At 41.6% G+C, this 16,205-nt stretch overlaps 1 protein-coding gene and 1 long non-coding RNA gene across 2 annotated transcripts; one reads left to right on the top strand and one right to left on the bottom strand.

The window, feature by feature from the left end:
- Nucleotides 1–4,197: 4,197 nt before the first annotated feature.
- LOC135372810 (uncharacterized) lies at nucleotides 4,198–8,493 on the bottom strand. Its single transcript, XM_064606275.1, has 2 exons — nucleotides 8,238–8,493; nucleotides 4,198–8,168 (listed from the first exon to the last, which is right to left on the bottom strand). Exon 2 carries the CDS (start codon nucleotides 7,715–7,717, stop codon nucleotides 4,235–4,237), a length of 3,483 nt encoding a protein of 1,160 aa, XP_064462345.1. The 5' UTR covers nucleotides 7,718–8,168; nucleotides 8,238–8,493; the 3' UTR covers nucleotides 4,198–4,234.
- A 6,552-nt stretch (nucleotides 8,494–15,045) lies between these two features.
- LOC135372817 (uncharacterized) lies at nucleotides 15,046–15,388 on the top strand. Its single transcript, XR_010416126.1, has 3 exons — nucleotides 15,046–15,067; nucleotides 15,155–15,263; nucleotides 15,346–15,388. It is a non-coding gene; the product is annotated as an uncharacterized LOC135372817 (long non-coding RNA).
- Nucleotides 15,389–16,205: the final 817 nt, after the last annotated feature.

A 16,205-nucleotide genomic window follows, 5' to 3' on the forward strand; every position in this document is an offset into this window, starting at 1 on the left:
CCCTACGGCCAGGAAATGACGTCAAACAGGAAATGACGTCATCAAGGACGTATGACGTCACTCCAGGCCGCAGCCGCTCCGCCCTCATATCAGTGAGGTCAGTGGATAAGATAGTTAATCAGTGACGTCACATAGTTAATCTTAGTGATATGATATCAATGATAAGATTAAGTAACAATAATGACGTCATGGTGAAACACACTAGGAATCGAACTTGGGTCCTTTAGGTTGTCAGACGAGCGTCTTAAGCCACTGGGCCACGGGCTCTACATGTTTACTTGCGTCGCTAATCAGGATAGAATTGTGTGGGGTGGAGAGGTTGTTTGATTTCTTTTACGCCAGGTGGCGTCATGGGGGGAGTTGAGTTCGTTCATCTACAGATGGCAGCACTTCCAGCAAATTTACCGCCGTTCAACAGATGGCGCTACCTGCGCCCCCAAATTTTAAATTTCGCGCCCATTTGACTTCGCTCTTGGTTTAAAAGAACTCCCACGATCATGTTGTTTTCATTTTAGAAAAAGAAAAACAATGGCGAGCCAGTTCTATGTCAACTTACTGTCAAACGCCTCGAGTGATGTATTTCCTAGTAACACAATGAGCAAGTTCAGAGTTAAACTAGCTCAGCCAGTGCAATTGGATGGAAAGTGGGAGGTTGCTCTGGCGGAGGTGAATATCCCATTTGCAATTAATAATGTCACAGATATCGTTAATGGTATATCGGAGACTAGCCTCTTCGGTGGCGTAACCACGACAGAGCAAGTTAAGTTTCTTGCGGGAGAAAGCATTATTGTACCTTTTCGTCAACTTCTAACGAAACACTTCAAAAACCAAGCCAAAATAATACGAGTCAGTGGTCATTATGAAATACAACTTCCACTAAATACTGGTCTGGAATTAAGTTCAACTCTCTCTGCTAAGCTTGGCCTTCCTGAAAAGATTATCGGTTCTTCGGAATTGGATGAAGGCCAGCCAGTAAAAGTATTGAAATATCAGGTGGACACTGAAGAGAAAGTCACCCTAATCACGTATCGTTCACGCACAACCAAATACGAAGTTCCAGAAGGGTATTATGAGTCAGGGAAGGACCTCGCCGATGCGATAAATCACGCATATCGAGCAAACTTACACCTACCAGAAGATGCTCGTCTCATATTTTACAATCCCTATAATGGAGTTTGTCAACTGGAACGTCGCAATGAGGGTTACGTTACATTTCACCCATATTTAGCTCTGATGCTTGGATTTGGAAAACGAACAACCTTCTCCAGTTTCACAGTTGCTCAGCGTGATGTCTGCCTCTTCCCAGCGCAAAATTACATTTTCGTTTACAGCGATATCATCGAAAGTGAAGCTGTAGGTGATATAACCGCACCCCTTCTTCGACTTCTCCCATTTAGACTGCAGAGTCGGAATGAGGTTATGTCCTACTCTTTCACAAATCTTTACTATAAATATGTGACTGTCAAGGAGCTGACTAGCATTCAAATCGAACTGGCAAACGAGATAGGTGATTTCATTCCCTTCATTGCTGGTTCTGGTCGTGTGGGAGTAACATTACATTTTCGAAAATGCATATAACTCAGACACCCTGTTGTATATCGCATTTCGGCAGCGGTAAACGAGATCAACCATTGCCACATTACTCAGCTCCTCTTTATCAAGTTGGATCTGGCTTTTTTTCTGAGTTGGTGCAGCGGTTTATACCTATACTGACTAAACAAGTAGCGCCCTATGTAGGTCGGAAACTTCTTGACACAGGACGTCACATAGCGGAGGAAGTGAAACAGGGAACAACGTTTGGAGAGGCACTAAGGAAAGGGGTTGGTCGCACCATCCATTCAACTCGTGACGAGTTGCTGCATAGACTCAGAGGGAAGGGTAGGAAACGTAATAAAAGCAAGGGCAACAGAATTGATCGATCAGTAAAACCAACGAAGAAACGAAGAAAGGTTGACTTTTTCACCTGAGGAAAAAAAGATGTCTACCATCGCCTTAGTACATAAAAATTCTTGCTTCTGCACAACGAATCAGTTGGACCTGTTTTCTGTTCCACCGACAAACTTTTCTCTGGAGAAGTCAGAATATGTGGAGTTTTTCCCCATTTCTGCACCTACCTCGAGCGGTGTGATTGAATATAATGTTCCAGGTCTCGGTGGCGGCTTCTTTGATCTCCAGTCGAGTTTCTTACACATTCAATGTAGAGTTGTGCGTAAAAATGGAGACGCAGCATTGACTACAACTGGCAGTACAGTGACAAATGACAACGTTATTCCTGTACAAGCATTTGCATCTTCTCTCTTTCATCATGTCCACATTTATCTTAATTCGACTCTGGTATCTAATTTCGAACATTATGCCTATCGTTCTTACTTGGACATTGTTACAAATGCAAACAATGTTACTCAAACTCACACCTTGTCCGCAATGCTTTACGAACCAGATCCAGTGGGAGAATCTGAAAATTTTGCTATCCCCAACGAAGCAAAAGGACTTTTCGCACGCTATAAACGCACCAAAGGATCAACTCTCTGTGATCTTTATTCTCCTATCTTTAGCGACATCTGTCAGCAAGAAAAATTTGTCCTTAATAACACCGATATTCGAGTGGTGCTAAGACAATGTACTGACGAATTTAGACTCCTCTCTGGTCCCAGCGAGACTGAAAAGCATACAATAGAGTTTTCTCGAATTGTGCTCTACCTCCGACGTGTGCAGGTTTCTCCAAGCGTACTCGTTGGCATTGAAAGAAGACTTCAAACGACACCCGCCACATACCTTCTTCGAGGTTTAGAGATTAAGTATAGGACAATCGCTCCAAACCAATCTCAGGTGATATTTGATGATCTCTATAGTGAACGAGTTCCTTCTAAGTTGACCGTATTGATGGTCAAGAGTGAAGCATATCAGGGTCATAGAGAACGGAACCCTTTTAAGCTTGAAAATTTTAAACTCAAAAGAGCAGTGCTCGACGTTGGCGGTCAACACTACACCGACGACTTCGACTTTCAACGAGACATCTATGCAAAGGGATACATGAATTTGCTTCACAAACTTAAGAGCAAGGATATACCTCTAGCTCCGGCTGCATATGCAAAAGAGACATTTATGCTTTATTATCACCTCACACCGGATGTGGAACTGCAGTCACTAAGTCCAGTGCTTCAAGCTAATGTTCGTCTCACATTGACATTTGCTGCTAACCTTACAGAAGCTGTCACGGTGCTCTTTGTTTCCGAGACACCTCGTGTTCTGGAAATAAACAAAGACAGACGCGTTAAATTCGTATAAACGAATCAAAATGGAAGAATGGGAATTTTATGCAGCTTTTGCTCGGAACCATTGCACAAGGACATGCTTTCGTGGAACTTTCGCTCGCGATGAAATTGCATTGCAAAAAGCTGGACCGGGTCTTTATGTGGTGAATACAGCTCCAAGATCTTCCCCGGGAGAACACTGGACTCTATTCCATATCTCTAACGATAGGAGCATTTCTTATTTCGATAGCTACGGAATGCGACCACTATACAAGGAGTTCTACAAATTCATACACCCAGCATCTTCATTTCACTACAACAGGAAACGACTGCAGGGATACGGCTCAGCCACATGTGGACTTTATTGTCTCTATGTAGGTAGTCTTCTCTGCTGTGGGTTTCTACTTGAAGAGTGTACTCGGAGGTTCTCACACACCAACTTTAAACTCAATGATAGGTTGATAGCAATACTTGTGCGTAAACAGATACCACGAAAAACAGATAACATGTCATGTTGTAGTGTACTCTAAAAGTGAATAAATTTGTTTTTGAAAAGAAAAGAGCCTTTATTTAGTCATCTTAGCAAGAAAAGTAGGATACATTACATCAGACAGCTCACAAAAATGGCGAAAAGTATTATACAGTCACAATTTCATCATCACTTTGAAAACAAGAGAACTGAAACAAGCTGTTTTGCAAAGTACATACTCCACTTTTTTTTGCAAACACTTTGAAAAAGTTTCTTTATTTAAGGAAGTGACAACTCTCTCATTCACATAAAAAAACTTAGAAAAAAGGTGCACTGAATAAGTCAAATGAAGATATGTACAATCAACACTCCTTTAGTGTTAAACACTTGTTAGAAAAAAACACAAGAATAAAGAAAGGGTAACATCTATATTGATGGTAATTGGCTTTTCCATCATTTACCATCCTGTTGCTTCCATCTTTGTTTACACTTGTCCGATGCATACATATGATTAGGTGTGAAAACCAAAAGGGAACGTTTCAATTCCATCTGCACAAATGTAACGCTTTGTATCCAAAGGGTTGAGAGCAATCTTTGTCACTGAGACACTTTTGTTTACATTGTCTTTGCGCACGATCAGGTTCTGTTTAATAGAGTGTATTCTGCCATACTCAAGAGCGTCGGTGTACAGGGAATAAAGAAGCTTCTGTGCTTCAGAATGTTTCACACCTTTCGCACGGTTGTACTGCTTTTTGCTACTCAGTTCGAGAGCGTACAGTTTTGGTTTTAGACAACAGAAACCGAGAATGTGATCACGAGGCATCTCGTTTTTAAACATTCCCAGTACCATCTTATTTTTCGCGGAATATAACGGATGATCGGGGTCATAGCTAGAGTTATCCAGATGCTTGTCAGCTAGTTCGAGAAGCGCTTTCTCTTCACTCAACTTTATGATGAAGGAATCTGTGTCCATATACAACAGTCTAGTATCTGGAGCTACACGAAGAAGGTGGTTGTGGTAAAAATCAAACATCTTCAGCTTGGACAGTTCCAGTATCGCGAATCCTAGGTACAGTGGCTGTCTCATGCGGAGCACAGATTGAGAGAATTGGAAGAGGATAACATGAGAGCTCAGCGGTCGGAACTCCTTTAGGTTTGGTTTGCGTAGGAGTCTGAGCACTTGTTCGTCGGTTACTGTGAGACGACAGTTTACAAACTTTCTAACCTGCATACACGAACGTCCGTACACGCTATTAATTGCAATCTTAGCTTGGGAGCTTTCGAAGGCATTCGTAGCTCGTTTTCGAAGATCGTGATTGAAGTCCACATAGGATCGGAGAAAGGGCTTTTGATTGAACTTTAGAACCCTGTGAACTTTGGTGAGACGCAAGCCCAAATGCATATACAACTGCAGATTGCGATAGTGTAGAAAATATCTCTCTTTGTCGAATAATGTCAACAGTAATTTTGCATCGGTAGCTTTCTCAGGAAGGTGAAACTTCTTCATCAATTCCTTTTGATACTCTGACAGCAGATCATAGGGAACTGACATTTTCTCGGGGGCAACTGGCAGATCTCTGTGACGTTGGTGGATTTCTTTGTCATATGCTAGATCTACCTCGAGGAAGTAACCCATAGGTGCGTCATCTGGGAGGTGTGTTATATCCAAGTTCGTGATTTCATCCTCTGTGAGCCACTCGAAACCTCCGTAAGGTAGTGGTTCTCTCATTACTGAACCGTAAAGCCCATTAACGTCTATGTAGTGGATCAAGCTACTTGGGCTTTTGGGGTCAAACTGCTCTGTTCCTGGTACATTTGCAGTCGCTTTCCTCAGCGAACACTGTGTAATACCTCCTCGTATGCCATTTTCAATCAGCAGGTACGCGTCAGGGTCGTGAATCAACTCTAGCTCTACCTTACTCATTTTTAGAGCGCAAGACATGCTTAATCCGGGCAGAGACACAAAGTGAAAAGGTTCGATCTTGTGAAAGTCAAGTGTCCACTTACGAAAGCCCTGAAACACGTCTGCTAAAAGCAGTGCGTCTGTGAGTAAATATAGGTCTGAATACTCTCCCAGATTACGGAGTTGAAATTTTTCAAAGACCCTCTGTGCATGACAATAATCTTCTTCACTTACTTCTGTCCCATTCAAAGTGTTGAAGAATTGATCCCGAGGAGGTAGAGAAAGCTCATTGTAGGCTTCGAAAGTGGTGACAAAATTGTAACAAAACACTCCTTTGCGAACAACTAGTTGAAAGTGTTCTTCGTTTGGAAAAAATTGACGAAGACAACGAAAGTTGTCTTCACCTTTCTCACGTAGATTTTTCACTAATGTTTCGAGACTTGCATTCAAGAAGTTTAAACTATCTAGGAATCGATAAGAGCCAACGTCTATAGCCTTGAATTTTTGGGAGCTACTGGCAATCACCTTTATGTCTACTTTCTTAAGCAAATGCAAGTGAGACAAAAGAAAACTCAAGTCATAGTTGGCATTGTGTGCAATGATTGGAATCTTAGGAGGCACTCTCAGTTTCAAGTTACAGGTGTTACACAAAGTTTGTCGAAATTTTCCACTTACATGGTCATGGTCACGAACTTTTTGCTTCTTTGCAAAAGATTCCTGGCAAACGTTGCAGTGACTTGCTGTGGCATGCTGCTGCTCGTTTTCTGCGGTCATTTCTAGAGGGGCAATTGTACGTATCCATTCCAAAATGTCGTCATGGAGTCTGTGCAGTAGCTCCATAAAGACAGTGACACAATTAGGTCCACGATACAGATGCTTTTGGAGGACATATGAGTCGGATGCGCGTATCACTAACAGACAAAATGAAGAGGGGATGTGATCTTCATACACATTTCCTGAATCCAGACACGGTGACAGCACACTTTCAAAGTCATACACACAGTAGAAGGGAACTTCTGACATGAGATGTTCCCCTGCAAATGCTAATGTCTCTCCCTTCTTTGGGTAAATGGTCTTGGCTACTTTCTGTTGCTTACACATACTTAAATGACACTTCAGACTTCCCTCTGAGCAGAAGCCCATTGTACATCTTTTACAATGAAATTGTCCACGTGGAACAAACAATCCATTAAAATTTGCGATGAGCACAAAATGAGAGTCAACTAGTAACAAGTCCACATGTTTCTGACGCTCCTCATCAACAACTTTGATGGGGTAAATGTAGTTTTCTTCCTTTTCGTACGCGTACACATTAATGCTAATTTCATTACGTTTCTCAAATATCTCTACATCTTTTGGGAAAGCTACGGGAAATGTATCAGGAAATACATACTGTGTTATGTATGGTCTGTAGGAAGATGCCCTCCGCCTGTGATGCGAGGCAGGATGTAGTCCAGCAATCACGGAGAAGACAAAACACATGTTCTCTTCATCTTCATGTAGTCCGTAATCCACATTCAACAGGGAACGATACTTTCGTTTCAATTCACTCGGTAACTCAAATTGGGAACATCCAATTAGTTGAGGAGCCAAACGTCCAATGTTTAGAATACAAGCAAGAATGCGAAAGAGAAAAAAACCGGAGCCTTGAATTTCTAAGTTTTCTAATGTTTGTGCTATCTCACTACTCGTCTGTGCAATCGAAGGCAGTACATCTCCCTCTGACCAAACAGTTCTCACTTTAGAAGGTACAAAATGAATCTCAAGTCGTAACTCCTCATCGGGCGTATGTCGCCCAAGTTCTACTTTAAGAAATGTGAAGTAGCGCAGTGGGAATCCAAAGTGTCGCAATACATTAGCAAGATAGTGTTCATACTCATGAAAAAACGTTGTCACTTCATGCCCCGCCTCGTCTCTGTCATGTAGATGCAACTCGAAGCGTTTCGTGTAGTTCCGTAGTGTGCAGAGAGTCTCACAAAATGGTATGCAGGGTGTCTGGAGTTCGTGAACGTTTGCCAGATGAATTTGGAGTCCCTCTATTGATGCATAGTACTGACGTTCGTGTTGAGGACATAAGTGACAGGTCACCATGATGTGGAGAGAAGTGTCTCAGGATGGGAGCTGCCGATATGTCGATGTATCATCACTTTTTCTTCCCATGAGTGAATAGAATGTCGGGCGAAGCAACTCTCTTGCCATCTTTGAATCTCTCCTTTTTCTCAATTTTAAGATTTGGCAGTTGTCTCATCTCCTCTAGATCATCCTCTGTCAAACGCTTAAAGCGACTAGGAAGGTAGAACTTTACACGTTTGTCATTCTCCATCAACACTTCTACATAGACCGCTTCGCCGTACACCGTGTCAATCTTTCGCAAATCCAAGACCTCCAGCTTTTCATTCTTCGGTAGGGTACTCATTTTCTGAATATCTCCATCTCCAGGTTTCTTGAGTTTATCGAGCTTATCCAAAATAGATGTCATACCTTTCTCTTGTGGTGACTTCTCACTCTGGCTCACTTATTCTTTTCTACACACAGAGTGAAGCTGAAAATAAGAATAAATATAAGCACACTTTCCCACATATCGGAGCGAAAGGAAAAAAGTGTAACGTACCCTTCCTCCTGTGAGGATCTGTGCGAAGAATCGTCATGGAGGGCAGTCTTATATAGCGCTTTGCGAACAGTGCATGCATAGACATGTTTGACTTTGTTGGTTACCTTCTCTGACGTAACCAATCACGTGCTCATCACATGTCTAGACAAGTTTGAACAGGAAAAAGTAAGAAAAAAAACCGTCTAGAACAGACTTGTTCCGAAAAAAAGATACAGTCACAGACTCATATTGCATGTTTGCACAAACTGAAAGTGCTAGAACTTGAGAATTCTACACTGACTTGCTGCACAAGATATACAGATATGAGTTTCTCAGCTCCCATATCCAACATTGACAAACTAAAGGAGTGCATAAAGGTTAAGTGTTGTTTGCCATTTATCGTTTTCATAAAAAAACACACATGCTTGAAGAAAAAAAGAGTAAAAGTCTTATGTAATGTGCTATTTATACCAGTCTTCATTTACTTGGAAGAGATGACTGAGGTTAGACCTTATAGGTTTATCACTCCTGTCTCAATGACTATATCTGGACAAAGTCAAAGTGGAAAGACGACACTCGTTACACGTTTGATCAAGCATAGAGCCACTGTCTTCGATAAACCTTTCGATCGTATACTATACATATACTTGTACAAGCAACCTATTTTTGACGATTTTCCCGAGGTAACTTTCAGTCAAGATATTCCCACTAACCTGGAGGATGTTAGAAATTCTTTAATCATATTTGACGATTGCTTGGCTGACAAGAAAAGGCTAAAAGAAATCTGTAACTTCTATGTAGCTGGATGCCACCATCTCAACTGTTCGGCCATCTTCATTACTCAATATTTATTTGTTAATGATCCTCTGTATAGATGTATTCAGTTCAATAGCAGTGCTCTAATTCTATGTCGTTCTGCTCGAACTGTGGATCAATTACAAATACTTTCACGACAATTGTTTGGACGGAACAAAAGCGACTTATTGACAAGCATATATAAGGATGCTTGTAAGAAACCGTATTCATACATCGTAATTGACTTGTCTCAAAATTGTTCAGACCACTATCGAGTGTGGACGAACATATTTCCCGACGATCATCGCCAAATAGTATATAAAACATGAAACGTGTAAAGAAGAATATTCATTTTCTTCACTTGCTCGCAGAAACTACGTCACCCGAGCAACGTTATTATCTTTTGGAGCATGCTACAAAGGATCAGTTGAATACGGTCAGAGAAATTTGTATGAACCTTTGTGAAGGAAACGTCACAGTAACTCCGAGAGTAAGAAAGCAATTAAAACCTTACGCAGCATCAATTCGCATTTTGGCAAAACGAGACGCAACGGGGGTCAAGAAAGCTAAAAAGGTCTTGCAACAATCAGGTGGTTTTCTGCAGTTTCTATTGCCACCTTTGTTGGGTCTCATCTCCTCATTGGGTGGAAGAGCGATTGCAAAAGCAATCGGAGTATAATCGATGCAGAAATACGAACTTGTACCTTACCGAGAAGATCACATCCCAAATATATTGAAGAAAGATGAACCGGATGACATCAAGGCAAAAGAGATAATTCAGTATCTTCACTCTTTGCTACATTCAAGTAGAGCTGCAAAACAACATACAAGCGAAACACTTCCTGGATCGCGAGAAGAAGGAACACAGACCGAGGAGGGGGAGAAAAGTGACACAATTGTTGGTTTTATGAGTAGTGGTTATAAGGTCAGAGCAAACCAACTTCTGCAACTTCTACAACCAACAATCTCCTGGAATGCGCAAACCTTCGAAGTAATCGTTGACGGTCAAACGTTGGAGAATAGTAATATAATCGATCTCGTTTATTATCTTGTCTCAAGAGCGAGAAATGTTCCAACTCCTCCTTACTTCGATCGCATCTTGCCGCTATTGGTCAAACTGAATCTACCAACACTTATTGTGCATCCAAATCGTTTAAAAAAACACAGAGTAACGGGAGCATCGAGCAGTCGAGCATCGCCTGTTACAAGTGAAGCAAGCACACCTGAAGGTGCCTCGCCAGCAATCACACGTGCTGCAAAGCGTGCCCGCCGAAACCTAACATGGACCCCATATTGAAGCCTGTGCAGGAGGAACAGAAAGACTATTTTCAAGATGAAACCATATTGTCGCACTTCCCTCCAAGGCATCATAAAAAGGTATTAGCAATACTCAAACTGATAACAACTGTTCTAGCTTACGACGAGTACGGAAGAGTTATATGTCACGGGAAGGTAGTGCCACACTCGTCCATTGTCGAATTGCTGAAGTATGAACTTCACAACAGACAACCTTCCTGGATGAGAGGAGACGTGTCAGCTACAATAAATGCCTATCTATCCCTTGACGCTCTTCGAGTTCGCAGCAGAAGAAAGCACTAATGGCCGCCTATTACGACCCAGAACATGCCGGCAGTTTTGGTGGAGTGCAGAGACTCGCTCAAGCCATCGGTGAAAAGAAGGGCAGAGTTGCTAAATATCTGGAGACAAGTGATGTTTACAGCTTACATAAGGAGTACAAGCGACCCAAGACCTTTCGGAAAATAATTGCACTCGGAAAGCAGGAAATGTTCCAAATCGACCTAAAGGACATGCAGTCTCTAAAAGGGCAAAATGATGGTTTTCGCTATTTGTTCTTCTGTATAGATGCTTTTTCCCGGCTCCTCGCTGTTGTACCCATTCGCAATAAAAAATCTCCTGAGATTCTTCGAGCATTTAAAGTTGCATTTAAGAGGATCGGCACTCCACGGCTGATACATAGTGATCGAGGAACAGAGTTTACGAACAAGGTAGTGCGAGAGTTCTTGAAAAGAAAAGGCATAACGTTATATCATTCTATGTCTATTTATAAATGTGCGATAGTTGAGAGATGTCAGCGAAGTATTGTGTCTACACTTTACCGTATCTTTACCTATCAGGGTCATAAACGTTATGTGAAGATTCTACCTCAAGTAATCAAAGCGTACAACAATCGAGTGCACAGGACTCTCTCTGCGAGACCTGTGGATGTAACCAAAGAAAACGAGCACATTTTCCGAGAAAGACTTTATCCCACCCCAACTGAACCCCCAAAGAAGCCAGTTACAATCTTGGTAATCTCGTTAGAATTGCCAAATATAGACACCAGTTAACAAAGAGATATTTACAGTCATTTACGAAAGAGATTTTTTCGGTGAGAGCAATCAAAATAGGTTATCCTAATACATACCTACTGCGTGACCTTAACAATGAAGATATCATTGGTAGTTTCTACGAGAGTGAAATGGTAAGAGTGAGAGAAGTACCGAAAGTAGAAAAGATTATAAAAAGACGAGTTAGAAATGGAAAGCTCCAGTATTTAGTTAGATTCAGTGGAAGTGCGGACAAGCAGTGGATAGCAGAAAATTACCTCGGTTGAAAAAAAAAATGACCAGTACAGCATGGTCCGACGTTGAAACCCAGCCTGGCGATTCATGGTCCACAGACGACGAAACAGAGCAATCGGAAAAAGGAGAAGATGAATGCGGTAAATGGAATAGGAGGTCCCACATATTTCAACTCCATCTGCCATGTAATGAGAAACATACCTCTTGGAAGCAGCTATCAAATTGTGGGTTAACAACGGTCAGAGGACGCCATTAGCGGAAGCTTTTCAAATTGTGACGAACATTGTGCTGTTTCGAGCTCTACCGAATAATCCTCCAAATCAAGTCATTTGGGAAACTGCAAAGGAAATGTATTCCATGCTTCATACAGACGATTCGTTTTTAACAAGTTCATCATTCGTTTTACTAACCGAATGGTCACGGCAAATGAGTGAGCTATTTGACTATTCGACTCGTTTCGATGCCATGCAACTTGCTACAAAGAGTCTGTGTTTTATCGACACTGCCATAAAGCATGGATTCCATTCAACTGCCAAGTACATAACTTTATTTACTCTGGACCTTTTGAAAAATCGACTTGTTTGTGAATAAGAAAAATGTATCGTCAATAAGAAATAAATTCATCCTCAATACTAAGACCTTCTCACTTCATCATAAAAGAGCGAAATGGATAGGGTGTGTTTTCTATTTTGTCTTCTGTGTCACATATTCTTTCTCGTCATAGTAACTTTTGAGTTAACGAAGTCATCATCTTCACTTCGACAAGGTAACTGTAGCAAAGAAGTTGAGCTGGAAGAATACGTTTATGCCCATACGTGTCCTCCTAATGCATCACTGCTGGCGTTACGACTTTGGGACAAGACTGGTCTTCCAACACGCTATGGAGTTACTCTCACACACAATGAAACACAACAGCTACAGATGTGCTTGAGATTGGTGAATGTCAGTCATAGCTTTTACGATCAGGAATGTGTAGAAGTATGTTGTTTGTGTGAGGATCGGGAGCTAAAAGTTCATCGCTGCCCACAAAATGTATACACACTCGGTCGAACACATGGCCAACATCATTCTGGATATGGAATTACGCTGTCGAAGAGGGCTGTTATATTGTTGTTAAAGTATCTCAATAAAAAGATTTAATCGGAGAATCACTAGTTTATTTTATTTTGTTTTTAAGTGAGTAGAAATATGTACATAATAATCAAGCACTCTTTGAAGACATTACTATTTCGTTTCAACTTGTTTTTTTTGTTTTAGTTCTTAACATGTGTCGCTATCATTCCATGCTCGCCTCTCTTCGGAAAAGTGATGAAAAGCAGACGACACTGGATCTCTTCCTTTGCGAAAGCAGATTTCGAAAGTGCTACCCACGCTCTACTTTGCAAAGGAAAAAAGAAAAAAAGGTTAACGAAGAGTTTGCGGACCGTGAGTAACGAGGATGTTGACTGCAACGATGTAACACGAAGACATATGCATGGAGCGATCACGTGGAAGGAAAAGATGTAACACGATGTCGAATGCGCAAAAGTTGTCAAGCGGAACGAAGTGAGATTAGGCTAGCGATGAGTTTGCGGAAAGAGGTGATTAGTGTCTATGACGTCTACAAGGCACGCTGTTGTCACGTGGAGGTTGTCAATAAAAGTATGGGAAAGAAAACCTTGACATAAAGATGGCTGAAACATTCAACAGAACTCCTAGCACAGCGTCGAATCCAGAGAGGGGGGGCAGTCATGTGGCCTGCCTGTCAAATCCTGATGTTCTCGCCGTCACTGCGAGCCCCTCTCTGGTGAGACTGAGCTGGTGAGACTGAGCGAGTCAGACTGTTGATGTACGAGTGGACTCTTCGAGCGTAATCATCTGAGACTGCTGTATGCGAGTTCATTGTAGCATTCACGGAAATGCAGTACGAACGGTTCATGATTGTCTCCGTCACTTCCCCATACCGTCTGGCTCACTGTAGAAACTTCAGCGGCTCGTCGGCATCATGTGTAGAGCGACTTTGCTCCTCATCGGAGCGAGACAGCCTTTCTAAGACTCTCTCATGCAACGGGAAAGTTGTCCTACAACTTCATCAGTCAAGACTTGAGTGTGATGACCTCCTTTTGTCGGAAAATCTCCGCAAAGAGACCAGTGATCTGTTGGACTTTCTGTTCGCTTTGGATATCACCAACACAAAATCAACATTGCCTCATCGTCGTCCTCACACGGTATGTGGATCGACTTAATTTAAATGTCGATTCGATGCTGTGTTAGGTTGACTGTGTCATGTAACGTCAATAGAAGGAATATTTATCCCTATAGCGAGACATGTGTGTAATTGTCTTACAATATGCCCGTTACTTACTTTGCATAACACAGTGAATTAGAGTATGAAAATCCAAATGTCAACGAAGCTCAACTGTTTTGTAAACTAGAGTAGCACTATGCTTTGCTCATTCTTTGAAATGACTATAGACTTGAAAGATAACTGTGATCTAACTGTTATAATAAAAATAAGTCATGAAAAAGCGAATGAATTTGTTCTTTTTTATACTCGTTATTTTTTACTGTTTCGTTAGGGATGGAGAAAAAATTTACAATAATGTTTTCTCCCACATTTTGCTTGCTCTCTCACGCTTACAGTAACGAGGAGGGGCTCTCCTCGTGTTATTGTTAATTGCAAATGGAATATTCATCTCAGTCAGAGCAACCTGCCACTTTCGATCTAATTGCACTGGGTGAGCGAGTTTCATTCTAAACTTGCTCCTTGTGTTACTAAGAAATACATCACTCGAGCCGTTTGACAGGAAACTGACGTAGAAGTGCTTCGTAATTTTTTTTGAACGAAATCGCTCATTGTGTTACTAGGAAATACATCACTCGAGGCGTTTGACAGTAAGTTGACATAGAACTGGCTCGCCATTGTTTTTCTTTTTCTAAAATGAAAACAACATGATCGTGGGGAGTTCTTTTAAACCAAGAGCGAAGTCAAATGGGCGCGAAATTTAAAATTTGGGGGCGCAGGTAGCGCCATCTGTTGAACGGCGGTAAATTTGCTGGAAGTGCTGCCATCTGTAGATGAACGAACTCAACTCCCCCCATGACGCCACCTGGCGTAAAAGAAATCAAACAACCTCTCCACCCCACACAATTCTATCCTGATTAGCGACGCAAGTAAACATGTAGAGCCCGTGGCCCAGTGGCTTAAGACGCTCGTCTGACAACCTAAAGGACCCAAGTTCGATTCCTAGTGTGTTTCACCATGACGTCATTATTGTTACTTAATCTTATCATTGATATCATATCACTAAGATTAACTATGTGACGTCACTGATTAACTATCTTATCCACTGACCTCACTGATATGAGGGCGGAGCGGCTGCGGCCTGGAGTGACGTCATACGTCCTTGATGACGTCATTTCCTGTTTGACGTCATTTCCTGGCCGTAGGGTTAATCTATTGACTACTGTGGATGATCCGGAATCGATTGACGGGTAAGATTCATCCATAAAAGCGCACTTTTTTGCGTATATATGTTCCGCCTGATCGTGACACCATTCTAAATTGTACATACATTGCAGGTGTGTGTGTAGCCACTGCTCGCCAATACCAGGATGTGTTGTGCGCACAATCCGGAACCTGTTTCGATCCGTCACGTACACATGGTGTTGTATTCTCCAGAAAGATGTTGTAAGGTTTGTTTTTGTTGCGCAGCTTTCTATTTGCATATAAAAATGTGTGTTTCATCATGGTACGTTATGCAAAATTTCAGACTTGGGCATTTCGTCATATGTATCACAACTTGGGTAGTCTGCTGAAGGAAGCTGCTCTCTCAATCCATTCCCGCAAGCGGCAGGAGGTTGTCAACGTGATAAGTGAAGGCTTTCCATTCATGTCATTACACCTGGAGCAAATGACAAAATCAAGGATAAGCTGATCTACGTCAACGTCTTCAATTACCCCTGGCCTATCTGCACATCCCACATATCTGCATTAAAGATCATGCTTCTGCATCGAATAAGCCCTTATCATCATTGATGATTATAATATTTCATATCAAAAATACCTAGACGTGCATTACGAACGTGCAAGATGGAACAGCCTTATTTTTGCTAATGTTATGGCAGTGTGTTCATGACTGTTCAACTGTTTAAATATCAAAATTACCTAGACGTCCATGACAAATTTGTAAAACGGAACAGCGGTTTGCAACTTCATGTTGTCTGCCTTATTGTTGCTCATGTTACACTGGTGTGTTCATGAGCCCATATATTGGCTCAGATTTTGATTCGATATCAGGGGTTGCACGCTAACATGTCCAGCACGTTGAATATGAAAGATGTGGAAATGGTTCAAAAATATGAAAAATACCTAGACGTGCACGACAAATTTGTAAGATGGAACAGCGGTTTGCAACTTGTCGACATCTCGTTAGTCTTATTTTTGCTCATATTACACCGGTGTGTTCATGAGCCCATGCTGACTCAGATTTTGATTCGATATCAGGGGTTGCACGCTAACATGTCCAGCACGTTGAATATGAAAGATGTGGAAATGTTTAAAAAATATGAAAAATACCTAGACGTGCACCACAAATTTGTAAGATGGAACAGCGGTTTGCAACTTGTCGAC

The sequence above is a fragment of the Ornithodoros turicata genome, unplaced genomic scaffold, assembly GCF_037126465.1.
Source record: "Ornithodoros turicata isolate Travis unplaced genomic scaffold, ASM3712646v1 Chromosome17, whole genome shotgun sequence".
Lineage (NCBI taxonomy): Eukaryota > Metazoa > Arthropoda > Arachnida > Ixodida > Argasidae > Ornithodoros > Ornithodoros turicata.